The sequence below is a fragment of the Neopsephotus bourkii genome, unplaced genomic scaffold, assembly GCF_033783945.1.
Source record: "Neopsephotus bourkii isolate Nb327-2 ecotype Australia unplaced genomic scaffold, CSIRO-AGI_Nbou_v1 NB_739, whole genome shotgun sequence".
NCBI lineage: Eukaryota > Metazoa > Chordata > Aves > Psittaciformes > Psittacidae > Neopsephotus > Neopsephotus bourkii.
In genome coordinates this window covers 720,970-748,654 of record NW_026901237.1, presented here as the reverse complement: position 1 = coordinate 748,654, position 27,685 = coordinate 720,970, and the positions used below count along the sequence as shown (strand labels likewise).

Genomic DNA, 27,685 nt, shown 5'->3' with positions numbered 1-27,685 from the left:
ACCTATGTTCTGTTTGGCAGCATCTTCTTTATCACTGTTGATTGTTTGGCATCTTTGAATATGTTATCTCTTTCTCCTTCCAGTGCATGGACAGAATGGGAACAAGAGAGAGGAAATGGAGGGAAAGAACTCTCTGCATGCATGAGAAAAGTCAGCAAGAAGGGCTCACAGTACTGGGAGGAAGACAGGGACTGAAACTGCTTCTTAACACCACTTGGGAGCAGGAAATACAAGAGATCAGAATCATGCTCACAGGCATGAAAAATCCCAGGGTAGCATTTTCCTGAGAGTGGAAAATGTTTTTTCTCCTCCCCTTCTGCTGTTCAGAGTTGTGTTTGGTTACTGGAAAAGCTGAATAACTGAGACTAATTCCAAATATATCTTGGTTCACAGTTGTTCTGGTGGAATGGGATTGATTGATGAGTATTTCCTACCTGGAGTTATCCAGACTGAGATACAACTGAGACTTGTGTTTTTCTTGCAGTGTGTCTTTACTTAGAGACTATTCCTGTAGTGACTTAGTGTGCAGTGTTAAAATGGTACTGTGAAAGCTGGGTGTGTGTAAAGGGTGAAGTGCATTTAATGAGTTGTACCTGATGAATTGATATATTTTTTTTCCCTTTGTTTTTCCCTCACTTCTGAATGGCAGCAGCACCAGCAGATTCCATGTAAGAATGAATGCTAATACTCTCTGAAAACGCCTTGTGGTGGTACAAAGGGTGTGATGGTAGAGGCTTCAAATCCATTATTTCTCTTCCATCTCTGCCTTTGTCCTTCTTTCAAGTGGATAACTCGCATATTTGCACTGACTGATTTGGAGAGCTGGGAGTAGAAGCAACAGCATGAAACTAATGTGATGCTTTAGAATTCTGCTGCCACTTATGGGGTGTTGAATAGCCATAATTAAATTAACCAGTGTATTGATTTCACCATGCTGTTTGGGAAAGATCAGAGCAGTAACGTGAGCATTGGAGCTGCTGCTTAGTAGGCCTGAAAAGCTGCAGCCACTCAGAATACGTAATGCCAGTGATACCAGCGAGGCTGATGTGGTTGGTTATTCTCTCAAAACTCCTTTGGCCTTTATGAAGTTAGCTGATGGCCTTGCAAAGTAATTTCTAATAAAGCAAAACCAATACAAAGCGCCATGGCTTTCCTGGGTGCAGAGCTTGCCACAGAAGCAAACAGACATGGTTTAGTTCATGTGGAACTTGGGTTTATCGTTAAAACAATTAATGTCACTGTGATGGAAGCCTTTCACAGTGTCTCAATGATATGTTTTCTGTTCAGCAGTCACAGAATCATAGAACACCAGGTTGGAAGGGGACCTCGATCATCTGGTCCAACATTTCATGGCAAAAAAGTGGTCTACGCAAGCTGGCCTGACATCCTGTGCAGCTGAATCTTTAGTGTCCAGTGTTGTGGAATTCGCCGCTTCCTTGGAGGCGTTTTTACCAATGACTCATTGTTCTCACTGAAAATTCTTCTTTTTGTGTCCAATTTGGAATCTTTCCAGGATTAACTTCTGCCCATTCTGCCTATTACCCCACATCTTTTCCATGTGACTCCTTGTAGAAAGGGAGTCTCCATCTTCTTTTAGCTACCCTTTAAATACTGGAGCATGGTGATAAGATATTCCATGAGCCTTATTTTCTCAAGGCTAAACAAAACCACTTCTCTCAGCATGACTTGCCCAGCCTGTTAGTCATCTCTGTGGCCCTTCTCTGGACCCTTTCCAGCCTGTCCACATCTTTTTTTGCATAGTGGGGACCAAAACTGAATGCAGTATTCCAGGTATGGTCTGACAAGTGCCGAAGGGAAAATGACTCCATTATCTCTGCTGGGATGCCCTTGTTGATGTTCCCCAGCATCCTGTTGTCTTTCTTTGCCCCAGCTCCACAGTGTTCACTCATACTGATCTTGATGTTCACCAGGCCCCCCAGGTCCGGTTCTGCAGAGCTGCTCCCCAGCCAGGCAGATCCCAGCCTGCTCTTCCTGTCTATCCAGGTCTTCCTGCAGAGTGTCTCTCCCTTCCAAAGTGCCCATTTTCCCACTCAGTTTGCTCTTATCATCAAACTTCATCAGAGTATGCTTGATCCCATCATCAAGATCACTTAGGAAGATGCTGAACAGTGTTGTGCCCAGTATTGATCCCTGGAGGACCTCTTTAAGTTCACGTACCAGCTCTTCCTTCACTGGTGGTAGGTCTGTGTTTGCATTAGCGTGGATTTTTGTTCCTAAGGCCTGGGGCTCAACGGTGCTGGTAAAGACAGAGGGGAAGAAGGTGTTGAGAAGCTCTACCTTTTCACAGGTTTTGGTGGCCAGTATTTTCCTTCTATTTCTGCTTGTTGTTTATATACCTGAAGAACTCTTTCTTCTAACTTTTGACATCTCTGGTCAATTTCAATTTGAGCTGAGATTGTGCTTTTTTAACTGCATCTTGACACACCCTGACAATGCCATTGTAGTTCTCAGTGGGTATTTGTCTGCTTTTCCATCTCTGGTATGCTTTCCTTTTTGATTCTGAGCAGACTCAAACACTTGCAGTTAAGCCAGGGGGGTTTCCTGCTTCACCCATTTACCTTACTTTTAAAGAATGAACAGTGTTTCTGCTTCCAAGAGAATGTGCTTGAAACATCTCCCGCCACTCGCTAGCTCCTTTATCCTCCATGGAATATCTTTCAGCTGAGCTCTGAGTGAGCTGAAGTTTGCTCTTCTAAAATGAAAAACCTTTGTACTAACCTTCAGCACACTCGGCTGGATCCCATACTCCACGGGGTTGTGATCACTGCAGTTGAGGCTATCACTAACTGAGACATTAGGAAGCAGGTTTTCTTGGTTTATGAATAGCAAGTCCAGCAGTGCTTAATTCCTGGTTTGCCCGTCTAACGTTTGTCTGAGGAAACAGTCCTCAGTGCATTCCAAGATCTTGATGGATGATGCCTGAGACATGTGAGCTGCTGTATTGTTCTTCCAACAAATGTCCGGGTAGTTGAAGTCGCTCAGAAGAACCACATTCTGTTGACTTGAAGCTTACTTAAGTGACCCAAATACTGCTTCGTTGGCCTTCTTGATTTGGTTTGGAGGTCAGTAGCAGATGCCTACTGTAAGTTCCTCTTGGAGATGACCCCTCTGATCTTGACCCAGAGGCATTTGATAGGACTTCCAAAAGCCCCTGTAGGTTGACTTGCATACGTTCAAGTTTCTCCATAACATAAAGTGGTACAACTGATGCTGTTGTACCTTATGTTGTTGCCTACATAAGGTACAGGGATGACTGAATGAGCATGCGGGTGCAGTGCTATGACTTAAAAAAACCCAAAACAAACATAAAGTTAAGTGGCACAGCTTCTGTGGGTAGATGACATTAAAATATTGCAAATGCATGTTATTCAGAAGTCCAGATGATGTCTGAAGTATCTTTGTTAGATGATTAGGTTTTGGATGGGAAAATAACAGCAGTTCAGAGCATGTGATCTGAAGTGATTTAATTTCAGGGCGTGTACTCTTGGGCAACTGTGGTTGACATGGATGGAACCTTTATTTTATTTTCCAGTCTCAGTGTTTACTTTCATATTAATTCAAAAGGAGCATCAAACTTCATGTTACAATAATAGAGACATTTGCCATTACTGAGAAGTTAAATTGTTATTTCATAAATACACCTATTGTGTGAGCTAAGAATAAAGTTGCTTAATTGCTCAAAGCTCATTTTAGTTTTTTATATTATAGACTCCCCTTTCAGTCACCTCCAACCCTGTATCTGTACCATTCCTATTCCCATCTGTCCCATTTCTCCATGCCTGCTGTGTAGGTCACTGACATTAAGAAGAAATTCTTCCCCTGTGAGGGTGCTGAGGTGCTGGCACAGGGTGTCGGAGGAGCTGTGGCTGCCCCATCCCTGGCAGTGCACAAGGCCAGGCTGGATGGGGCTTTGAGCAGCCTGGTCTAGTGGAAGGTGTCCCTGCCCGTGGCAGGGGATTGGAACTGGATGAGCTTTAAGGTCTCTTCCAACCCAAATTAGTCTGTGATTCTGTAATTGGTCATCTTTTCCAGAGACTCTGGGACTGTAAGACTTTTAAAAGCAAGTATTTCAGCCTGAATTCCTGACTAACACCTATAACTGGCAGACTGTAGCATTGTGGAAAACTCAAGTAAAAAAGCAAGTAGAAAACTATATAACCTGTTACCTATTCTATTAAAGGAAAGTTCACTTTTGTCATTGTATATGCTAAATATATATGCAAGGATATCGAAAGTGTGTGTATGTATATTCAGATCTTAGTATTACATTTCCAATAGTTTGCTTTTTCTAAATGAAATTGATCCATATGGGTCAGTTTGTATTTGATTTCCTCTTTCTTTTTTTTTAACTACCAGTTGTAGTTTCAGCCCTGTGTAGCTGATTGTTGAAATGAACTGATTAAATACATTCAAACTAAGAAGGCTTGCTTTGGAAAATTGCTTACTCTGAAAAAAAGAAACATTTCAGTAGTTCAGAGCTGATTTTTAATTCTTCTGCCCCATTTTGTTGTACTCAGGCTATGGTATGAAAAAGTAGAATTTTTCCAGTAAACATTTGCAGAACCTGTTGCTAAAAAAAGGAAAGCTGAGGATTTAGTCAGTGTTTTGGACTTAGGGTGAGCTTTCAATGAAAGGAAAATGGAAGGAGAAGAAAAATGGCATCCTTCTTCAACAAGGTGGATTGTCCATTGCTAGGAGAATCCTGTGTGTTTATGGGCTGGGATGCACAGACTTGGGGAGTGGATGGTGGTGAAGGGATGTTGAAGCTTGAGGTTCATACTCCTTCATGTGGATGTTCCCCACTGAGTGGAAATTTCTGGCCTGGCCAGAGAGCTAACCTAGATGAGCTGCTTAGGAGTGGGAACAATGTTATCTAGAGCATGTAAGCCTCTGAACAACTAGAATATTTATATAAAAGATGATAACTTGTTTAACTGTATAACTCAGTTGATTTCATTGTGAGTCCGGAGCAGGAGTGGCTTCTGCATGAGAACTGTAGGGGTTTGATGTCACACCACAGAGATTTTTCAGCTGCTTAAGAAGAAACTCTTTCAAATTAGGCTAGCATATTAAGAAGGCAGGCACTAATTTCAGTCACTTCTGTATGCAGGCAGGAATCTGCCACAGGGTTTGGTAGGCAGCTGGAAGAGCTGATTATGCCAACTAGTGTTACCAGTCTGTCCTTCATGAAATACTACTTTTTGCCATAAGAACATTAGCCCTAGTCTAAGAGCAATCTCATTTAACTCTTACATTGCATGTTCGTTTTCTGTCTCTTGATTATAGGCAGAATCTGCCAGAATAATGTTGTGATAGCTTGAGACAAGTAAGTAATGAAGTAGAACCTCAGATAACAGACTCCTGAACACTGTTGTTGTCTTTAATAAGGATGTGTTATTACTAGTGCATGTTGTAGGATATATTTGCTTTGTAAGAATAAAATGTAGTTCTTCGCATGCTGATAGAGGAAAGTTTCTTTTGTATAGTGTGCTTAAAATGAGAGGGGAAAAAAAATAGTTGAAGCTAGGCTGCATTTGCACAAGCACATTTGCAAAGAGGTGTTTTGTTAGGTGGCTAGACTGACATGATTCAGTTTTGTCATGAACACAAGGGCTGCCCAGCATCCTTTGCATTTGGGAATGAAAGCTGGCCTCTCCCCTTCCTTTCTGAGCTTCTTCAGATGTTTTGTTATGTTAAACAGCGCAAAGAATGACAGACTTTCTTTGTGGTGCTGCTTAAATTTACCTTTTTGTTTGTGTTCAACTTTAATTTATTCTTTCAGGTTTGTGCTCAAGACTGGGAGGTGCAAAGATGTGAAAGCTAATAATGAGATTTAGGGGTTGCCTGGGTAAAAGTGTGGCGGTTTTCCCTGGAAATCAGAGCAGTTCATTGGTTTTGCTGTTTTCACATGGGTTGGTGTAGGTTAGTCAAGTCCAAGTAATAAGAAGCCAGATCCTTGAGCATTGTGCTGTGTCTGCACATAAGATTGTTCAAGGAGGCTTGCCAAAGCAAAACTACATCTGATGGTTTAAAACTGTTTCTTTAATGTGTTTTTCAAACTTTATTTTGTTTCAAGGTTTGTTTGTGCTTTCCCCTCCTCCCTGTCTTGCTGGTGGATATAATCTTGCATTTGCCATTTATTACTGAGTAGAAAAATGTACAAATTGGAAAAGAAAAGCTTAACCTTTTGTTTTAGATACTGTCTCAGGCTGATTATATTCAGCATATAAGGCTTCACCTGCATCTTTTTCTGTTCAAGATCTTGAGTAATTGTCCCTCGGATTACTCTGATCTTTTGATTCACGCATCCAGTCTCTAGGGTTCTCCCGCCTACCCACGTCCCCGTATCTGTGGTTACACGCTCTTGGGTTTTGAGTAAGTTTCAGGACACTAATGAGCCAGCAGTGGTTAACAGCAACCAGAGTGGAGTATCTTGGCTGCATTTCTGTATCTTGTGGAAAGCAAGGTAGATTAAATCAAGTTCTGGAATAAGAGAAAGCTTACCACTTTGCAGTGCTCTATGCTCAGTTTTTGCACTAAACAGGAGGAACTGTTTCTCTCAAGCTAAGCTTTGTTGAAATGCAGCTTGTTTACACAGTTCAGTTACCTTTTTTTACTTAAAAGCTCACAACTGTTTCATGATTCTCTGTATTCTTGGAATAACTTCAGGATACCTTAATGGAACTCAGTTTCCTCTGCATGGATTATGCTTGAAGAGTGCACCTGTATCTAGTTTGCCTAGTTGTTCTCTTAGCATGTCACTATATTGCTGAGCCAGAATAGCATTTCACTGGGAGTAAAGGAGAAAGAGCAGTATGACACAAAATAGTACTGATTACAAATACATTATGGTTTTGTCCTGAGGATATAGAGCTGGGATTAATTTTACAGCTGCAGGGAAGTGAGTTAACTTGTAGCGCTTATTTTACTACTAATTGCTCATAGTACCCAAGGCAGGCTTTAGAGTCGTACCCTGTGTTCTTATATTTGTTGTGACCTTGGAATACCTTCTGCAAAAGGTAACAGCAGCTTTGGTATTTTTAATGTCAGAGTATGTGTCTTAATTAGAAAAATGCACCTTAGGGCTCTGTAATAAATAGTTTTGTGGGTCTTTCAATTCTGTAGGTTTATTAAAATGTCCAGAAACCAAAAGGTACTTGGTGTACAAATGGACATTCCTCCTCTCCCTATGTTTTGTGTTATGATCTGATTACCTTGAAGTTAATTCCGTAGTGCTTATGTATCTCAAGAAATGTGCTATTCCAGGAAGGATTACCTGCAGTTAACAAGCTGATGATCCAAAGCAGTTTGTTTTGAGCGTATACAGTTGTAGAGAAGACCAAAATTGGGCCTGTGATTCCCAGAAGCAGACAGGGCTACATTCAGGAGAGTCTGTAATGACTCCTTTGGAGGATTGTATGAAAAGTTATGTTTCTTTCCTTCCCTTCCCATTCCAACTTTTACCTGTTCATTAGGCTGCAGCATCTCTGAAATTGTTGCTTCGTAAGAATGTGAAGCACTTTTGTTAATGCTGACCTGCATGAGAATTCATCTCCAAACTTGCAATTGAGTTTATAAACTTGAGGAAGTGGTTGCTTAAACATTCAAATATAAGTGGAGTTGATGGTACTGAGAGTTGCTTGTTTCAGTGTGTTACTTCTGGTTCTTCCCTGTCTTACTCTTCTTTCTCATTACAGGTCTTGATGCAGAGTTGTCTTATGTGAGGAATGATGTGGTTAATCACTATGCATTGTCCTTCAATCTCTTAATACCCAGCGAGACCAACAATCTTCACTTCAGCTGGCATGCAAAATCTAAGGTAAGCAGACATAAATTCTGTGTAGGAGTGCTTGATGCATGATCTGTGTTGCTTAGGGAATACCCACTGTTGTAATGTAATGGCTATTTTCTTTGCAAAAATTATACTGGGGCAAAAGAATTATTTCTATGGCAGTAAGTTAAGAGGATATGTATCCATACTGTTCCTTTCTTGGTTTAGAAAGGTTAATCACTTCTTTTGAAGTATTTTCTACTTCTTTCTTCTGGCAGACTATATATGTATATATCCAAGGTACTGGCTGTGGAATCTCTTCTGGGGGTGCATTGAACACACAGAAGGAGCATCCATGAACTGAAGCCTCTGGAAATCAAATGTAGAGCAATTGCATTTTAGAAATTTCTAGAAACCTATGTTTGGAGACAAGAATCTATAAAATTAGTATCTAGCATGTTATAACCAGGCTCTGATTAAATGGAAAGGGATTTTTATTTCACTTAATCCCTATGGCTGGAGTGTGCAGTAATAACTGTCATAAAGATTGTAAGATTGTGTATGCTCTTACATTTTGAAGGATTTCCAGTTACTTAACAATTTTTTTTCCTTTTCTGAAATGATTTGTTTAGTCTCTTTTTTTTTTAGTTCTTTTTTTTCTGTTTGTTTAAAGATAGTTTTTTAATTTCAAGAATAATTATGACAAGGTATGTAGCATTTCTTTTTACGACTGTAGAGATTTCTTGCATGTTTTCTGTTTCCCAATTGTTGCTACAGGTTGAGTATAAACTGGGATTTCAGGTAGATAATCCCATGGCGATGGCCATGCCCCAGGCCAACATTTCTCTCCAAGGAGAAGTTCCTCGCACCCTTTCAGGTAAACCCCTCACACCCCAGAAGTGCACAGCTAGTGCTGATACTAATGATGCTTTCAGGTGGTACCTAATTTCTTTCCAAATGTGTGTAGTCTTGTATAAGAGTAATTTTCCTCTGTTAAACATATGTTTACATGCTTCTGCAACAATTCCGATATTACTAAAAGGGTATTATAGATTGAAACTATTCATCTGAGAGTAGTATTTTTCCCCCCTTGTTCAGTGGAGGATAGATATTTTCCTATGTATGTGTAGACACAGAAGGCAAGGTTCCTATTCTCTTTTCAATCATAATAATTAACATGTGCATGAATTTTAAAATCCACACCTTTTAATTTGTCTAACTTATAGAGATGGCATTTCAAGGTGTGTGGGATTTGTTAATATATTGAAGTATTTTTGTTAAGTTTAAAACTGAGAAAACTATTTTGAATATATGCTACCTTTTCCGTAGATTTTTGTACTATAGACACCAGCATTGGTTTCAGGAAATGTGGAAATGATCATTACTGAAGCTTGTTCAAGTATGGTTTCTCACTGTCTTGTGCTCTGTTAGATACTCAAGGGGCAATAAAATATGCATATATGTAGATGCTTTGGTTGTGTACCACTACTTTATGAAAGCAGACACTGAGGAATTAGGCTTATTGTGTTTGCTCTGTTGGCATAAATAATACTGGCCTATAAACTAGAAAATATAAAGTGCCATATTAGTTTAAGCTTTAATTCCAGTCAGATTTGCAGAGACCAGCAAATTTAAGTTTACTGGTAGTGAAAAAAAGCTAACCTTCATAACACTTGAAAAAGCAACAAGGAAAATTAAATCTTCTGGTTTTCTGTACTAATGGAGGTTTCTTGTGACAGCACTTGAGCTCCAGAGCTAATGGATGGCTAATGGTCATTTATCCACAAATACAGTTTTAGTAATCAGTAACGTTTAATGCAATTTGCATAAATTAATTACAAATCCATGCCCTTTGCTGCTTTAATAGTTTTCTGAAATTACAAAGCACGAAGTCTAAAATAGCATTTCTTAATAGCATGTTCTTTAAAAATGTGTATTATAAACATAATTTTAAAAGACCCTTATCATTTAAAAGTTCTTTCACCAGGATGTCTGAAAACTGCTCCGACTGAATTGTAATGCAGATTTGTTGTCTGTTTGCAGTGTTTCGTGTTGAACTCTCCTGCACTGGCAGACTTGACTCTGAGGTCACAATACTAATGCAGCTCAACTTGACAATAAACTCATCAAAAAACATCACAGTATTAAATTTCAAGCGAAGGAAAATGTGCTACAAAAGTAAGGCATCAAGTTTCAAATACTAAAAAGCTTTTCTGGTGCTTAGAGTATGATAGGAAAAAGGAGTGGGAAGGTATATGAACCAGGACACAAGTGACAGTTCCTGAAAATGAATGTTGAAGAGGATAGGAAGAAACCAGGTAAAATTCTGCTTTTCAGGGATGAATGGAGACTTTTGGTAAAAGGAGAATCTGAGGAATGAAAAAATTCCCCCAGTGTTCTGCTGTGCTGACAGACTTTTTTACATATATAGCAAAAAGCATTTTCTCTGTTGTGCTTGGAAGGAAGAAACAAATTCTTCAAAACTGCAGCACTCTGAATATTTGAATTGTTCTAAGAATTACCAACAAAATCTACTAAATTGTGCTAAACTTAAAATTGGCTGTTTAGTGATTGTAAGCAGGTGTTAGTCTTTAAGACTTGGAGTACAAAATGATACTGGTAGATAATGCAGAATTCAGAAATCCCGGATCGACTCTTTTGGGTTTTGACTTGGGAATCTGCGGGCACAATTTGTTCTTGGACTGTTTCTGTCTGCTGTTGCTACTTCCTAGAAGTAGCTTCATAGGCATCAGAAGGAAATTATCTTGTAAAGACCCAAGAACTGTCCTCTCCTCAAAAATGGCCTGTTCTCAGGCAACTTTGAAGGATCACCACTTCTCTATTTATGTGCTCACTGTGGCTCCATTCAGTTTACTTGAAGCCTTTGAGGACAGTAGTTGGCTTTTCAGAGGTGTGTTTGTCACTTCTGTTCAGTATGAATGTCTAAGGATGAGCTTCTAGAAGGTGTGGGTGAAAGGGCTAGCATGGCTTTTTAGCACATAACAGTGTGACACTCACGCTGTACTGATGCTATAGGAAGATCATTCTTAATTTAGAGTGTATCCCTAGGGAAAATGGACGTCTGGCTGATAATTTGCAATTTTTTTAACCTAGGTATTTTTTCAGAGATTCTAGGTGGGGGAAGTCAGCACTGCTTATGCATTCATAGCTTGTTGAGCTGCTGAATGTGCAGAGGAGGTTTCCATAGGTACTTCACAGTTACCTGGGTGTGTGAGATAGAACCACTTCCTAAATTACACAGAGAATTCTTGCAAAGATTATGTTTCTGTGGGTTCATAAGAATTTCAATGACAGTGATGGTCTTGGTGACTTCTGTTCCATATTTATGAGTATTAAAATAGGTGTAACCGTTTTCATTCTTCAGTTTTAAGATTCTCATGACTGTAGCATCAGCTGAGAAGGCACAGTGCCCATGGCTGCATCTCTTACTTTTTCCTAGGATGAGTAGCATTAGGCTCAAGCCAGAATTTCTTCCAAAAAGGTCAGGGTAGTACTGATTAAACATTTCAGATATTATTTTCTATCCTGATTCTGTGAGGTCTTTGTTGTTTAGTGTCTTAGCATACACTCATATACTCTGCACCTCCTCTTTCTACTGTTTGCTGCTTTGGACTTTGGTGGACAAGCCGGAAGGTTTTTTGAGGTAGGTAGATTCAGTGGGTTCAAGCATGGCCTCAATGGACATGTGTATCAGTGGTGAAATACCTGACCCATCCGTGTGATTTTTTTATTGTACAGTGGTTAGGTTTTTAAAATGGAAATCAGGAGATAATTGTAGTCCTGAAGTCAGCTCACCTGTTTGGAAAAGCAGGTTTGTTTTTCCATCAATAAGGCAGTTGACTTCCTGTGAAGGGCTGCAGTAATAAATGTATACCAAACTTAATGGTTTTCTCTCATCTGTTTAGAGCTTGAACCAGAAGTAAAATCTCCAGCATCTGATAAAAACAGCAGCAAGGCTATCTGTGAGTACTTCTGAGTGCACAACTTATTTTGGTGTACCTAGGTATTAATCTGAGTTTATTTACTGTATTGGTGTGTGTGCGCTGGTGTGCAGGTGACTCCTGTTCTTCCAGCCTTAATTAGCATATGCATGCCACATGCTTTGTTCGGGCTCATCTGAGCTGCAGACTTGGTTTGTCCATGCTTCTACTGTGTTTGCAGCATGGGAGCCATGGAGGAAGGTCAAGGGATTGTGTGAGATAGAACCAGCAGGGCGAGCAAGACTAATTTAGGAGGTTCTTGGGTAGCTTTTATCCTTCAGTAGGAACCCTCCTTTTGACCCAAAATATAAATATAGGTGTTGAGTGCCTTGCTGTGCCCTGCCCTGCTTTGCTGCAGCAGCAACTGTGGTGCCTGGTCTTTTGGGGGTATATCACTGTCTTCCTCTGCGGACTGGCTCTTAGTGGACCTGGGTGGTAGGGCACTGGGGGTGAGTCTGGGGACAGCAACACTGCCCCCCTGAAGTGTCAGCCTGCTGGAACTAACAAAATGTTTGTTATGTTTTCTTTTTGTTTGCTTGTTTTTGAGAAAGGTTCAGTAACTGTCACCTTTCTCTTTCAGTTGATCCTGTAAATGCAGCTCCCACCACTTCTACCCGTGTATTTTATATCAGTGTAGGCGTGTGCTGTGCTGTTATATTCCTGGTGGCAATAATATTGGCTGTCTTGCATCTTCACAGCATGAAAAGGATAGAGTTGGATGACAGGTATGTATTCAGACTTCTCAGGTACTTCCCTGGGGCATGTTTACTCAGGTTTGTGGGGATTCTGGTCTCAAAATGAGCACTCTGTAGTAGCTTGCATTTTTGGTCTTGATGTCAAGCTGTAGCAGTTACTACGTGTGTAGAGCCGTGGTAAGTGCCATACAGCAGAACAGCAGCAGTTGCGTTTTCTTTGCTGCTTAGGGGGTGGGAGGTTTGTGGCTGCTGGGTTTTCTCCAGAATAGTTGAGTGGATGGCACACACAGTAGGGAAGTTTGGATGGAAGCAGATCTGCAGGGACTGTCAGGATTCAAGGAAAATTTGACAGATAACTGGGCACACTGAAAATAGTTGATTTTTACTGACTTTTACAGGAGATTGAGTTTCAGTTTTCTGAGTTTCAGTTTTCTCTATTCTGATTGATTTACCAGTATTCACTTTGAACTAGGGGTAAAGCATGGGGATTACAATTGTTGGTTATAAAGCTGAAAATGTGGTGTTCTCCAAAATGTATTTTCAACTCTGAAAAGCCAAATTGGCACGTGCTTCTGAAGAGGACTTGTAGCATGAACCCAAGGGCAAGGATGTGCAGCTTGCTTTAGTTCAGACAGGAAAAGTATTACATTTGTAGAGTGTGAATAGTGTCATTTATGAGGTTTTGAGAGACTTGCCTCAGCCTAGTAGTGTGATCAAATGTCCTTTCATCCACTCCATTGTACTTGATTTCTGTGGAGATACAAGCTAAAAATTCATCTATTGTTAATGCTCTGTGGTTTGCAGGTATTAGAGAATTTGCCCTAAATTGGTATATGGCTTTCTGATAATTTCTGTGAGGTTTGTGCAGCTAGTGGGATTTAGTTCTTCAGAGAGCAATGTGATGACTTGGGGTTTTTTGAGCCCAAAATTTCCTGACCTGACAAAACCTTGGATGGGCTTCTGGGTAGGAGCTGTGTGGTCAACTAGTGTCATAGCAAAGGTGCAGCACAGGCAAAATGTGCCTGAAAAATCAGGATCTGGAGTTTTGTTTTTCAGATCAGACAGCACTCACAGGACCAGGAAAGAAACTGAGGGGATGGTTCAGTGCTTGGTTGAGAAGCTGGTTCGGTGTTACAGCTTAGCCTTAGTGTTATGCACTAGCATTCCACATCATCAGTGACTGCTTGTTGTAGTATCTAGTCAAGGAACTCGTGATAGAAGAAACAACTTTTGATTTGGTTTTGAATTACAAGCTCAGAACGTTGCTGTGAAGGGGTTCTGACTCAGATGATACTATAATTAGGGTTAATGACCTTCCAGGAGCAACAGAGGCTGAAAGCCCCACTCCTGATCCTCTTAATTTAAAAAACCAGAGCTAAAGAAAAATGAGGAAGGTTGTTAAGTAGAAACCAAAGCCAGGCTGCTGAGTTTACAGGCTGCACATGGACTATGTAAGAACCTTGTATTGAAAGTTCAGAATAAATGCTTGCATACCTATCACAGGCACTTGACAAAGTGCCAGAGAAAGTTGGCATGGCTTAACAGCAGGATAGTGGAGGTTATTAAAAGCAAGAAGGCATCCTTCAAAAAGCTGATGTAGTGTGCAAGTGAGAAAACTGAGAAAGTGTATGAACATGAGCAAGTGAAACCTGAAAACCAGATTGAAGCCAGGCAAAAAGGTAGTTTTTCAAACCTACAACAAGCATAAAAAGAATAATTCCTTTTTCAGGGTTGCCTGCAGCAGGAAGCCAGCCAAAGAAATCTATAGGGCTCTTGGAGGATCAAGTTACAAAAGGAGTTTTCAGCCATAAATGCAAGTTCTGCATCAGTGTTTAGTTCAGTGACCGTGCCAGGGCACATCTTTCTGGGCAACTCTCTGAGAGTGGATCATACTGAGACATCTTGTAGTTGCAGCAGTGCAAACAGTTAAATAAACAGTAATAAGTTGCCAGCACCAGAGAATATTCATTCAGGAACTTTAAAGGAAGTTGAAGTGGGGACCACCAACCAACAGTGGCTGCTGAAAACTGCTGGACCCCTACACCTGGAAGGCAGTGAGTGTAGGATGATTTTAAAAAGGGCTTCCAGAGAGAGCTTGAGGCCAGCTGTTAATCAGTAAGACTGATGTTTGACGTGAGAATTAGTTCTAAAAAAAAATTCAGCAGGTGCATCTATGGTTATGGTATAATGGGGAACATTTGACTGGCTTTCTTTTTTTTTTTTTTTTTTTAAAGGAAGTCTTGCTTCAAAGCTGACAGTGGTCCTTTAGGGCATCACTAGGCATGTATAAAAATCCTATGAGGATGGCTAGCACTGCTTGGTCAGTGCTCAGTAGCAGCCCTAGAAGCAAATGGAATCTTGATTATTTGGTAGGGCAGAGGGTTTTCCCCAAACCAGTCTCTTTGTTCTCCTGATACAGTCAGCAGAAGTGGAGAAGCTTTTAAGTTTCAAAAAAAAAGGGGGGGATGTCTGTGTTTGGGAGGGACATAAAAAAAGTTTATTTCAATCCCGCCGTCTGAGCTAGTAACAGGTACTGCCCTTGCCTGCCAGTTCTTAGGCTGTTACAGCTACAACAGCTCTTTCTTTAGGATTTTTGTCTGTGAGGATAAGACAGAAAACAGCCTTTTGTATAAGGCAAACAACTGTTTACAGTAGTGAACTGTAGGGAATACGTTTTTGATCTTTGCTCCAGCACAGGAACTAAAGAGCAACTAACATGCCCAAAGTGAGCAAGAGGAGATCACTCTGGCTGCAAAAGCTGGTTAAGGTTTGCAGGGTGTTATGGGTGCGTCATGTTTTTTGCTCAGGCTACTCCTTCCAAACAAGTGTATTCATTGATTCTCAGTGGGGTGTCTGTACAATGAAATGAATGCATACAAGTCTTTGGAATGTAGTATTATTGTTTCTGGGATGATGGGAGGTTCTTGCAGTAAATGTTTTGTCAGCCTGATTTTCCAAAAGTGGAGGAAAAGTACTGGAAAACAGCAAATTCTGCAAAACAATAGGAAGTTGTTCACACTCAAAGGACAGAAGTGTTAAGACTTTTGAGTTTCCCAAAATGCATTTTAATATGTGAGAGACTTTAAAAATGCCATTCTTTAGAAATCGAGCCTAGAAAATCTTCTGGATTTAACGTTGGTAAATTAATTTTTTGTTTATTCCAGTGGTAAGCAGTCATGTTCATGTCCATTTTTGTTTTAAAACAGCATTAGTGACAGCAGTAGCTCACAAGGTTTATCCCAGCCTTCCACACAGACGACACAGTACTTGCGAGCTGACACGCCGAACAATGCAACGCCAGTAACCAGTAAGTGTTAATCTAATTACAGACTCTTGCAGCAGACCCTTTTGTACACAGCTGGAATATTTGGTGGTAGGGGTCACACTGGTTTAGTATCAAGTAGAAGAGAATCTTCTGGCTCTGTCAGTTTTGCCTCTCAAGTTCACGTGGTGTGTGGTTTTATCCACCCATGCCATAGTCATTGAGGCCTCTTTAAGTAGTGGGGCCCAGGAGTCATCACATGAGCATGATCCTGTTGTTTAGTCCAGCAGGATATTCTCCCCGCATGTAGATCAGTCAGACAGAAAGACTTCACCAGTATCTGTGAAGTTTCTGTTTTCTTAACATTGGAAAGAAGCTGCCTTATGCAGCTCTAGCAGAGGGTGGTATAGAGCTGGAAGAGAGACTAGAAAGTGGAAGTATCCACCTAGCTCTAGGATGGGTTCATGCATGGAGACCAAAGCAGCTGATGTCATCAGCATGTATTACTGATGATTATGTTCTTCTTATCTTGTTTCTGCAACCTGCAGTGGAAATGCATGGGAAGAAAGCTTTACAAAGGTGATATATTCATGATCCCTTTTAGTTTACAGCTTTGCTTGAAAACATGCAATAGAGCAGTGAGTTAAAAGGAAGGTTGGCAGTGATTTGTATGGTCCTTGACAGACTGATTGGGTGACTGATACTAGCCATGTTCTGTGTTAATTCTGCAGTTACTGAAGGTATTTATTCTCTATGGGGTGATTACTCTTCCAGTTGTTTTCTGTCTTTATCTAGTGGAGGGATGTTTAATGTTGCATCACTCCAAGGAAGGGACTATTCAGACTAGAGGGAAGCTGGATGGCTTAGGGCCACATTTGTTGTGCTGTTCCTTGGCAGTTCAGTCTCATTGGACTGACTGTGGGCCTTTCCCTTGTGCTGGCACTTACGCTGCTAGGTTGCAAGAGAATGTGGGGAGCTGAGCCAGCCCGACCTTGACTTCTTCTGTAGAGTGATGGGGGTTTTGTTTGACTTGGGTCTCTGAACTGGCTTGTAGCATAGTTGTAAGAGCACTAAGATGGGTGTTCAGAGGTTATGGCCTTCTAAGTGAACATGATCCATAGAAACTTATAACTGACCCTCTGGCAAAAGGTGGGAGGACCAAGATCATAGTGATGATGAAACCCTCTTCACCTTGATGAGCATGGTAGCCACTGTGCCTAAATGGCACGTGTTTGCTGTGTTTAGTCCTTATTTCAGAACGTGTCTTACTTGTTTTGAGACATCCCCAGTAGCATAGGAAACAGAGCAAGTATAAGAAGAAAAAAAAAATCATGGAATCACAGACTGATTCGGGTCAGAAAGGGCCTTAAAGCTCATCTAGTTTCAATCTGCTGCCGTGAGCAGGGGCACCTTCCACTAGACCAGGTTGCTCCAAGCTCCATCCAACCTGGCTTTGAGCACTGCCAGGGATGGGGCGGCCACAGCTTCTTTGGGCACCCTGTGCCAATGCCTAACCACTCTCATAGGTAAAAACTTCCTAATATCTAATGTAAATCTCCCCTCTTTCAGTTTAAAACCATTCCTCCTTGTCCAGTTACTACCTGCTCGTATAAAAAGTTATTCTCCAGATTTCCTGTAGTCTTTTTAGACACAGGAAGCTGCTCTAAGGTCTCCCCAGGGCCTTGTCCATGCTGAGAAAGCCCAGGTTGGATTGAACAAACCCAGACTATATGCATGAGATCAACAGGGAGAACAGTTCTTCCACACTTGTGTTAACTTTTTTTTTCAGTAACAAGTAAATACAGTAATTTTTAAGATTTCTGTGATAATTCATAAATGTATACAGAAATATGCAGGCCTGTCTGTATTGCATCTAGATGTCTAGAAGTGCCAGAAGAGGGCACTGATAGTTCTCATTATGTTCTGCTGGTGAAAGGCATCTTCCTTACTCCAAGTCTTCTCAAAGTCTCTTGACTGTGGTCTTTGCGCTTCCTCGACAACAAGGAAACAGTGTCATGTTAATTGACTTCAATATATAAGGAGTTTACTTGCTGTTAATAATGAGTTGATTGCATGACTGTGCATAAAATTCCTGGGTGGTATCTTTTTCCCTGCAAATGATTAAATTCACATAGCTTGGTTTTTTTTTTGTTGTTGTTTAATACTATTAAACATTACTATTATTTTAAAGACTAACAAACAAGATTTTTAAATATGTGCTGCTTCCATGTCTTTTTACCTGTAGGTGGTGCTGAGGTGAAGCAATGTGCTTGTGTTCTTATTATAAGGGTATTTATATTGGTTTGTTTGGCTCTGCTGGCTCCTCAGGTTATCCTACATTACGGATAGAGAAGAATGATCTTAAAAGTGTCACTCTAATGGAAGCAAAAGCTAAAGTGAAGGACATAGCCATCTCCAGGGAGAGGATCACTCTAAAAGATGTGCTTCAAGAAGGTATTAATAGGACACTTGTAGGCTACAGTGTGTGTGTGTGTGTGTGTGTATATGTCTATATATTTTTTAATAGCTGGATTTTTCGGAAATTAATCATGGATAACATTGCTGATCTTTATAACTGTAGTGAAGGAGAAGAATATTTGCAGGAAGACCTGTCTTTGCATTTGGGGGGTTGGGTGGGGAAAGCAGTTTCCAGAATTCATTAGAATGGGAAGCAACAAGTCATTCTTGGTAAATCATTCAGCTTGTCTGTTGTAATAATCTGGTCCTTTATTTAAAGGTCCTTTATTTAAAGGAAAGGGTTAGATGGTTAAGGAATGAGGAAATCAGTTGTCAGCAGCAAAGTAACTCACTTTTGTAAGTTACTGCAGGAGAGATTCTCTAACAACAAAAAATGGAAAACAAAAAAACCCCCTGAAGCCCACAAAACCCTCAGCTGACAAATCTCACTGTCCCAATTTGATAGCTTCCAATTGGAAATCTGGTCAGCAGATGCAACATTTACAGCTCTAATATGAAGAATACAGAGATTACCTGATTTAGTTTGATGTTTACTTTGGAAGTGTTCATGCACAACATTAATTGGTTCTTGTTGAGACTGAATTTGGGAAATAGACTTAAATATTTAAATAATAGTAAATATTCTTTACTGCTGAACCTTTGAGTTTGTGTTCCCTGAGCCTCATGAGAAATCAGACTTCTGAAGCTGAAGACCTGAGACGCTCATCCTTTGGAGGCAGAACTGCTAAATGTGTTGCATTACTGCCTGGAAAATAATGGGAGGATGCTATGCTCCCTGTTTATGCCTCTAAATCTTGATGGAGGTAGCTTTGTGCTCCACTCCAACGGTGGTTCTGCAAAAAGCTTCCTTTGCATGCAGGATGTGCTTTGTTTTCCTTTGTACTGTCTGCTGCTTGTAGCTGTAATGTTCAACAGTCATCCTATGACCAGAAGTGACTCAGTGCTGCAGCTACACTTCAGATGCTTAGCACCAAGTGATAAAGCTGCTCTAGTCCACCAGATATGGCTTAAATGGCTGTTGAATGTGATACGGACCCAGTTAACATTGGGATCTTGTTTCTTGGCTTCCAGCTCTTATTTTAGCCTATCAAACCCATCAAAAGGTAGAGAACTTAAAGACAGGTCCTAATGAACAATTACCAGTTTTAGTTCAGGACTGTAACAGAATTGAGTCTCTGTCATCTAAGAACAAAACAGATTCTGAGGCGAGGAAGTGAATAATAGAAATGTCTGCATAAAATTTTTAAGAATTCCTAAGTGCTGCCAGTGGAACTTGAACATATCTTGCAGATCTTAGCCAGAGATTCAATATAAACATCAAAGTAGCTTCCATAATGTAACCTACCTTAACATGCTAATAATTTCGAGTATTATGGTTCTGCTGTGGTGTAAAGCACCAGGTCTTAAGAGCGTGCAAAGGAAAATGGATCTGTACAGGCCTTTTGTATTGCTGGGCTTGCACAGCATCTGATTCTGAGCCTGCCTCAAGCTCATATCGTACTAGATGCAAGACAAAAATGTAGGTGTCTTAAGAAAAAACAACAAAAGCTTCTAATGAAATAGGTGTGCTTTAGCAAATGGATGTTCACAGTACATGGACCTTCTACTGTTTTCTAGTGGAGAAATGGCTTTGATGTCAGTCTGGAATACAAACAGTATAACCTGGGAAGAGCCTGGGAGAGAGCAAGACAGGAGCAGCATGTTCGCAGTGCTGTCTCTAAATGTTACAGCACACCAGTGACATCTGATTCCTGCTAAGATACCAGTCTTTCAGATTACTGTTTGTTTGCTTAAAAGAAGCAAACAACCAAAGCAACAAAACCCTGTTACAGTCTTATTGTATTTAGATGTTAGATTGCATGAAAACTACCTTCTAGTCATACCTGCTCTTACATGCTTCCTCATCCTCTTTAATTCCAGCATTTATAGATAGCTTCATACCAGAACACATTTCAGTACAGGATGCTATCTTCCCTTGACTTAAATCTGTATATTGGAAATACATACTTAAGGCACTTTCTTGATGTCTCCAAGGGCTGAGATAGGAAGGTTTTAGTTTACTGTTCAATAATTCAACCTGTATATTTATGGTTAGACTGCATGAAGATGATGCACACATTGGTGCCATGGTGATGCAGTGACAGAAAAGTGTTGCCAATCTGAGTTGCATAAAAACTAAATTCAAAGTGTTACCAAGCTATAGTTGTTATTTTCCCAGCTGTTTAATGTAGCTCCTCTTCCTGCAATAGCATCATTAAAATTTCGTGAATGCAAAAATGTTGGAGAGACTGAAAAAAGAACCCAAATGAACCCAACACCTTCCAGCTGAGGTGAAACGTTTGAATAGTAGGATACTGTTTGTTTCAAACTGTTCCCTGGGTACAGGTTGGCTGAAACCAGTATTGCCCTGTGAAGATTTAAAGAACAAAACCAAACCAAAATTCATGTTTTTGAGACATGCTGGAGAATTCCAGAGTTGCTGGAGTGAGAAAAGGTTGGAGCTGGTGTTTAGCGCGGTTGTCAAAGACTGAACTACCAAAAATAACCCCATCATTGGTATTGATAATTAATTTAACTCAATTCTGCTGGTGTTATTGGTCCACTTTCACAGTTGTCCCCTTAAGTTCTAGTTACCTAAAGTTTTCAGCAATTACTGCATATAGTTCTGAATCCACCTCTTGCTGGAGAAGTGGTTGGGTTATATATTCCTGACTTAATATAGGGTACTTGGGGCTTAGACTTCAGCTGCAGCTGTTCCTAAGTTTTTGCTTTGGCTGGTATGTTTTAAGGTAGGGTTTTCTTAAGCTGAAATTCTGTTAATGTTATCAGTGTATGTTAATCACATCGTACTTACTGTATGTTCTCTTCACAGGCACGTTTGGGCGCATTTTTCACGGGATTCTAATAGAGGAAAAAGACCCCAGTAAAGAGAAACAAGTTTTTGTCAAAACTGTTAAAGGTATGTTTGCACTGAGGAGTGTTTTTGTGTCCAGTTGTGTGGATTGTGGTGCGTGCTGAGTGCATCAAATCTGTATTTAAAACCAGCCCCCTCCTTCCCCAAATATACAAATTACTACTGCTTAAAAAGCAAAAGCAATTTGGATGCTGCCTTCAGCCAGAGAGAATAGAAATCTTATATGGAAGAAGAATGCGTGTTTTTCCTTTCCTCTAGCATGTCACTGTTCTTTCCATCCACAGTCTTTTTTTCCCTGCAAACTGCTGAAAAAGGCACCTGCAGTGCATTTTTAAAACCTTTTATGAACAAACGTGCTTGTACAGAAGATAGGGCATAGTTTTTGCTATCCTTAAATTTTGCTACTGAAGCATAAAAATTGTTATTTAGAATGTAATTTATAAAAATGTACCATCCTTGTTCAATGTGTTGTTGGAGTGATTTAAGTCATGATGGACAGACTTGAGAAACAACAGGTAAGTATAGGTGAAAACTGTATTCCACATAGCCTACATATATATTACATAGAGTCCACATACATCCTTTCCTTTACACACATTATAAGAGTTCTCTAGTACTGCAAAACAGTTTTGCTGAATTCCGCATGCAGTAATTGCTTCACCAGTTACTTTTATCATTTCAGTTGGCTGCATTACTGCAATCCCTTTTGGTTTTCATTTTACAAGTTCTTTAACTCTTTAAAACAACCTGCAAACCCCAAACAACCCCCAAACCAAACAATTAGGCTTCTATAAGATTTTCAAGTTTTTTTAAATTTTTTTTTTTTTTTTGCCTGGCTATGAATTTTTAAAGAGACTCATTTTGAAGAGGACGGTGGGAATTGGTGAAGCTGCTGAATTCTGTTGGTGTTCAATCTTTCTTCTAGCCATTTATTCTGTGCCATTTTTAAGAAAAATAGTGTTTAAAAGAAGCAACCTTCTATAGTTGGTGTGTTTCTCACACAATCAGATGCTTGTGATAATAGTAAAAGAAAGCTTATGTGGAGAGCCACTTAGAAAAATATCTGTGTTCACTTTAAGGGGAGGAGTTTCTTGAAGTCAACCTGATTTGGAATAAAAGTAGCTAAAAAAGAGGTTCTTAGTTCTTGAAACAATGTGAAGTGGCAGTTTTTGTGATGGATGCTGTTGCAGTGACAGGACAAGGGGGAATGGCTTTAAACTGGCAGAGGATAGAGTTAGATTAGATACTAGGAAGAAGTTCTTCCCTGTGAGGGTGCTGAGTTGCTGGCACAGGTTGCCCAGAGAAGCTGTGGCTGCCCCATCTCTGGCAGTGTTCAAGGCCAGGTTGGATGAGGCTTTGAGCAGCCTGGTCTAGTGGAAGGTGTCACTGTCCTTGATGAGCTTTAAGACCCCTTCCAACCCAAACCTTTCTGTGATTCTATGAACACAAGCACTATGAAATCAGCCTCCTTTCCTGCCTGACAAATCCTTACCTCCGAATTGGTCTGGTATGGCTGAACTCTAAGTTGGGATGGGTACCAGCAGGGAAGTATTGCGCTATGGTCAGCAGGAGGGTAAACTGTGAGTAAATCTGTCTCAGCGTTGAGTCAGACAGCAAAACGTGCTCTGTCCTCTGGAGCAACTGTTTGTATTTCTCCTGATGTGATTCATGGAAGCCTGGATAGTGGGGATTTGCCAACGTCACATTTTCCCTTCTTGTCTCTTGCATGTCCTCATGGGCATTCCTATATTCAGAGTGTCAGTTACTCTTGTAGTCACAGGATGTTTCCATTATTTCTTCAGGAGGCCTCTAAGGTGGTATACTTTCATTCTGTAACACTTTTCCTCCCTATGAAGTCCAGAGAGGATTTCTGAAGAGTAGATAAGATGCCCCTTTGGGAGATGTTGGTAAGATGCTTAAAAAGGACCTAAAAAAAGCTAGGAGGATTAGCCAGGTTAATAAATGGTTAAAAGGGTGGTGTCATAGTCAGGGGTTTGGGTGTCTTGAACATGGGACTCAAGTTTGTAGGCCAGGTCTAGTGGGAGCTGGTGGAGCTTGTCTATCAAGAAGGGGAAGAGCAGTTTTGGTAGGAGGCTTGCCAGACTGGTCAAGGAGGCTTTAAACTAGATGTGTTGGGGGTGAGGGGCATCACTCCGTCCCAACACACCCAGTCAGTTGCCAGCACCTATAATAAATGCTCGGAGCAATGATATATTCCAGCTGCTCCAGCCAATGAGCCGGCTTCATCTGGAGCTCGACTCAGATGCCTCTATACAAATGCCCGTAGCATGGGGAGCAAACAAGAGGAATTAGAGATGTGTGCACGTCTACAGGGGTATGATATAATAGGCATCAGAGAAACGTGGTGGGATGGCTCCTATGACTGGAGTGCTGGAATGGAAGGTTACAGACTCTTTAGAAAAGACAGGCCTGGCAGGTGGGGAGGGGGAGTTGCCCTTTATGTTAGGGATAGGCTGGAGAGTATGGAACTCTGTCTGGGGACAGGTGATCAGTTAACAGAGTTTGTGGGGTCAGGGTTAAAGGGAAAACAGCTATGGGAGACATTACTGTGGGGATCTGTTACAGACTGCCTGATCAAGAGGAACCTATGGATGGAGCACTCTATAGACAGATAGGAAAAGCCTCACGCTCACAGGCCCTTGTTCTCATGGGTGACTTCAACCACCCTGCCATCTATTGGAATGACGGTATGGCCCGGCACAAGCAATCCAGGAGGTTCCTCAACTGTGTGGAAGATAACTTCCTTCTGTAAGTAATAGAGGAGCCGACAAGGAGAGGTGCCATGCTTGACCTCGTGCTCACCAACAGGGAAGGGCTCGTTGGAAATGTGGCGCTCCAGGGCAGCCTTGGATGCAGCGATCACGAGATGGTCGAATTTGAGATCCTCAGGACAGTGAGAATAGCGTGCAGCAAGCTCACTGCCCTGGACTTCAAGAGAGCAGACTTTGGCCTCTTCAGGAACCTGCTTAGTAAGGTTCCATGGGATATAGCCCTAGAGGGCAGGGGGGCCCAAGACTGTTGGTTGATACTCAAGGATCACCTGCTACAAGCTCAGGAGTGTTGCATCCCAACTAGAAGGAAGTGCAGCAGGAGGGCCAGGAGACCTCCTTGGATGGATAAGGAGCTGCTGAGGAAAATTCAAATGAAAAAAGAGGCTTACAGAAAGTGGAAGCAAGGACAGGCGGCCTGGGAAGAGTACAGGGATGTTGTCCAGGAAGCTAGGGACCGGGTTAGGAAAGCTAAGGCCCAGTTAGAATTAAACTTGGCTAGGGGTATTAAGGATAACAGGAAGGGATTCTACAGGTACATAGCAAATAAAAACCAGACTAGGGACAATGTGGGCTCCCTCAGGAAGCTCTTGGGAGAACTGGCTACACAGGATTTGGAGAAGGCTGAGGTTCTGAATTGCTTCTTTACCTCAGTCTTCATTGGCAAAGGCTCTGACCACACCACCCAAGTCTTGGAAGGCAGACACAGGGACTGTGAGAATGAAGACCTTGGGCCCACTGTAGGAGAGGAACTGGTTCGAGACCATCTTAAAAATCTGAACGTGCACAAGTCCTTGGGTCCTGATGAAATCCATCCGCGGGTCCTGAAGGAGCTGGCAAATGAAGTTGCTAAGCCGCTGGCCATCATATTTGAAAAATCATGGCAGTCAGGTGAAGTTCCCGACGACTGGAAAAAGGGAAATATAACCCCCATTTTCAAGAAGGGGAAAATGGATGACCCAGGGAATTACAGACCAGTCAGTCTCACCTCTGTGCCTGGCAAAATCTTGGAGCAGATTCTCCTGGAAGGTATGCTAAGGCACATGAAAAACAACAAGGTGCTTGGTGACAGCCAGCATGGCTTCACCAAGGGGAAATCCTGCCTGACCAATTTGGTGGCCTTCTATGATGGGGCTATAGAGCTGATGGACAGGGGTAGAGCAGTTGATGTCATCTACCTGGACTTGTGTAAAGTGTTTGACACTGTCCCACACAACATCCTTGTCTCTAAATTGGAGAGACATCAATTTGATGAATGGACCACTCGGTGGATAAAGAACTGGCTGGATGGCCGCACACAAAGAGTTGTGGTCAATGGCTCAATGTCCGGCTGGAGACCAGTAACGAGTGGTGTCCCTCAGGGATCGGTGTTGGGACCGGTCTTGTTTAACATCTTCGTCGCTGACATGGACAGTGGGATTGAGTGCGCACTCAGCAAGTTTGCCCATGACACCAAGCTGTGTGGTTCGGTTGATACGCTGGAGGGAAGGAATGCCATCCAGAGGGACCCTGACACGCTTGTGAGGGGGCTGATGCCAACCTCATGAAGTTTAACCATGCCAAGTGCAAGGTCCTACACCTCGGTCGGAGCAGTCCCAGGCACAAAGAAGAGATTCAGAGCAGCCCTGCAGAGAAGGACTTGGGGGTGCTGTTCGAATGACCATGAGCCAGCAGTGTGTGCTTGCAGCCCAGAAAGCCAACCATATCATGGGCTGCATCAAAAGGAGCGTGACCAGCAGGTTGAAGGAGGTGATCCTGCCCTTTATTCTGCTCTCGTGAGACCTCACTTGGAGTATTGTGTGCAGTTCTGGTGTCCTCAACATAAAAAGGACATGGAACTGTTGGAACAAGTCCAGAGGAGGGCCATGAGGATGATCAGGGGACTGGAGCACCTCCCGTATGAAGATAGGCTGAGAAAGTTGGGGCTGTTGAGCCTGGAGAAGAGAAGGCTGCGTGGAGACCTCATAGCAGCCTTCCAGTATCTGAAGGGGGCATATAGGGATGCTGGGGAGGGACTCTTCATTAGGGACTGCAGTGATAGGACAAGGGGTAATGGGTTAAAACTTAAACAGGGGAAGTTTAGATTGGATATAAGGAGGAAATTCTTTCCTGTTAGGGTGGTGAGGCACTGGAATAGGTTGCCCAAGAAGGTTGTGAATGCTCCATCCCTGGCAATGTTCAAGGCCAGGTTGGATGAGGCCTTGGGTGATATGGTTTAGTGTGAGTTGTTCCTGCCCATCACAGGGGGTTGGAACTTGATGATCTTAAGGTCCTTTCCAACCCTAACTATTCTGTGATTCTATGCCATTTAGGATGTTGGTGGTAGTCAGAACTGTGTCTACTGAAATTGTCATAGCTTTAACGAAAGTAATGGTCCTCTTATATAAAGGGAATTATTTTCCTGTACTGACTTCCAGCAAGAAGCAGTGTCCCATTTAAAGAAATAAAAGAAGTATAGATCTTTTCAGTGTTTTGGGAACTTCCTGAATTCTGCCCTCTTCTATTGCCCCTTCCTGCCAAACATTTCTGACTTATTTTTCTGTGATATAGTTTGCAAAAAAGTTAGCCCCGAAGTCTTAGTCTGAGCTTGGTGCTTCTCTGTGTTTGATGGGGCAGTCTGATGTGGGGCATCATCCACCAAGGTCACTTTAATCTGTGATCACCTTCACTGTGTTATTTGGTGGTTCTCTGTCCTTATTCAGAGTCAACAAATACTACAGCTTTTGTGAGCCCCAAACCTGTTGTGAGCTAGGGCAGTTTAACATCTGTACAGCACCACTCAAGTGTGATTACTTTTTATAGCATTGGATTAAATGACAAGACAAGATTTGTGAGAGCATCTTAATTTAGCTGCCTCCCATCATTACTTATTACTTTACCAAAACAGGACTTCCAATTCACTCTTAACACCATAATTCTCCCTTACAATGACTTGTATCTTTGACACAGCACATGTCCTGATTTCAATAGCCCTTCTTTTTGCAGTGAAGATTTTCTGGCTGCAGTGAACTGGAGCATGGTCTTCAGGGAGTAATGGTATTCATGTAATTGTTGTCTGTAGGGAATTTGTCAGTTCTAAAAAGGATCTATATGGTCAAAGTTTATAATAGATTTTGCTGATACTTGCCTGTGAAACAATACTGTTTTGGGCAGCACAACGTTGCTAGGAAAATAACTATAAACATCCCCACTTTCCTTACAGCAGTTCATTTGTGATGCTAATATTAAGCAGCTTTGTCTTCATACCCTGGCTGTGATAGTTGTGTGTGCAGCTGGGTCATGTAATAACTTGGGAATCTGATCTGCTTATGGAAAAAAGGAAAAATGCTCTCTTAACCAGACTTTTTCCTTCATCTCATTCATTTTGTGACCACACACACACTGCTGTTTTGGCACAAACACAGGAGTAGGGCAGGACCACAAAAGTGAGAGGATAGGTATGAGAACTATTAAACTGACTTAAGTATCTCTGTTGCTGAAGGCAAGAAAGGAGCCTGAGGGTCATAAAAGAAACAAGTTAAAAAAGGCTTTGTGTAGCCAAGTGCTCCAGAACTGTCTTGTTTTACCAAGTGGTGCACTGTGGATTAAGTCCAATGCTACCCCAAATAACCCAAATTAATGGAGAAGGGGTTGGATCTTCTGGAAGATGTGAACTGAAGTTCTTTCAGCAGGTGCTGAACAGCCTTAAGTCTGTCAGCCTTTCTCTATGCCAGAGGAGTTCCAGCCCTTGGATCATTTTCATGGCCCTTTTCTG

At 41.5% G+C, this 27,685-nt stretch overlaps 1 protein-coding gene across 2 annotated transcripts in view; it reads left to right on the top strand.

Moving 5' to 3' along the window:
• RYK (receptor like tyrosine kinase) overlaps positions 1-27,685 on the top strand; it is a 55,448-nt gene that overhangs the window by 7,362 nt on the left and 20,401 nt on the right. The window contains exons 2-9 of one of the 2 annotated variants that reach the window (XM_061354421.1): positions 7,719-7,840; positions 8,570-8,669; positions 9,836-9,970; positions 11,719-11,775; positions 12,374-12,518; positions 15,695-15,795; positions 18,079-18,204; positions 21,101-21,187. In XM_061354421.1, coding sequence (XP_061210405.1) covers positions 7,719-7,840; positions 8,570-8,669; positions 9,836-9,970; positions 11,719-11,775; positions 12,374-12,518; positions 15,695-15,795; positions 18,079-18,204; positions 21,101-21,187 — 873 coding nt within the window. Of the gene's footprint in view, positions 1-7,718; positions 7,841-8,569; positions 8,670-9,835; positions 9,971-11,718; positions 11,776-12,373; positions 12,519-15,694; positions 15,797-18,070; positions 18,205-21,100; positions 21,188-27,685 lie in introns of both variants that reach the window. The other variant, XM_061354420.1, reaches the window with a different exon arrangement.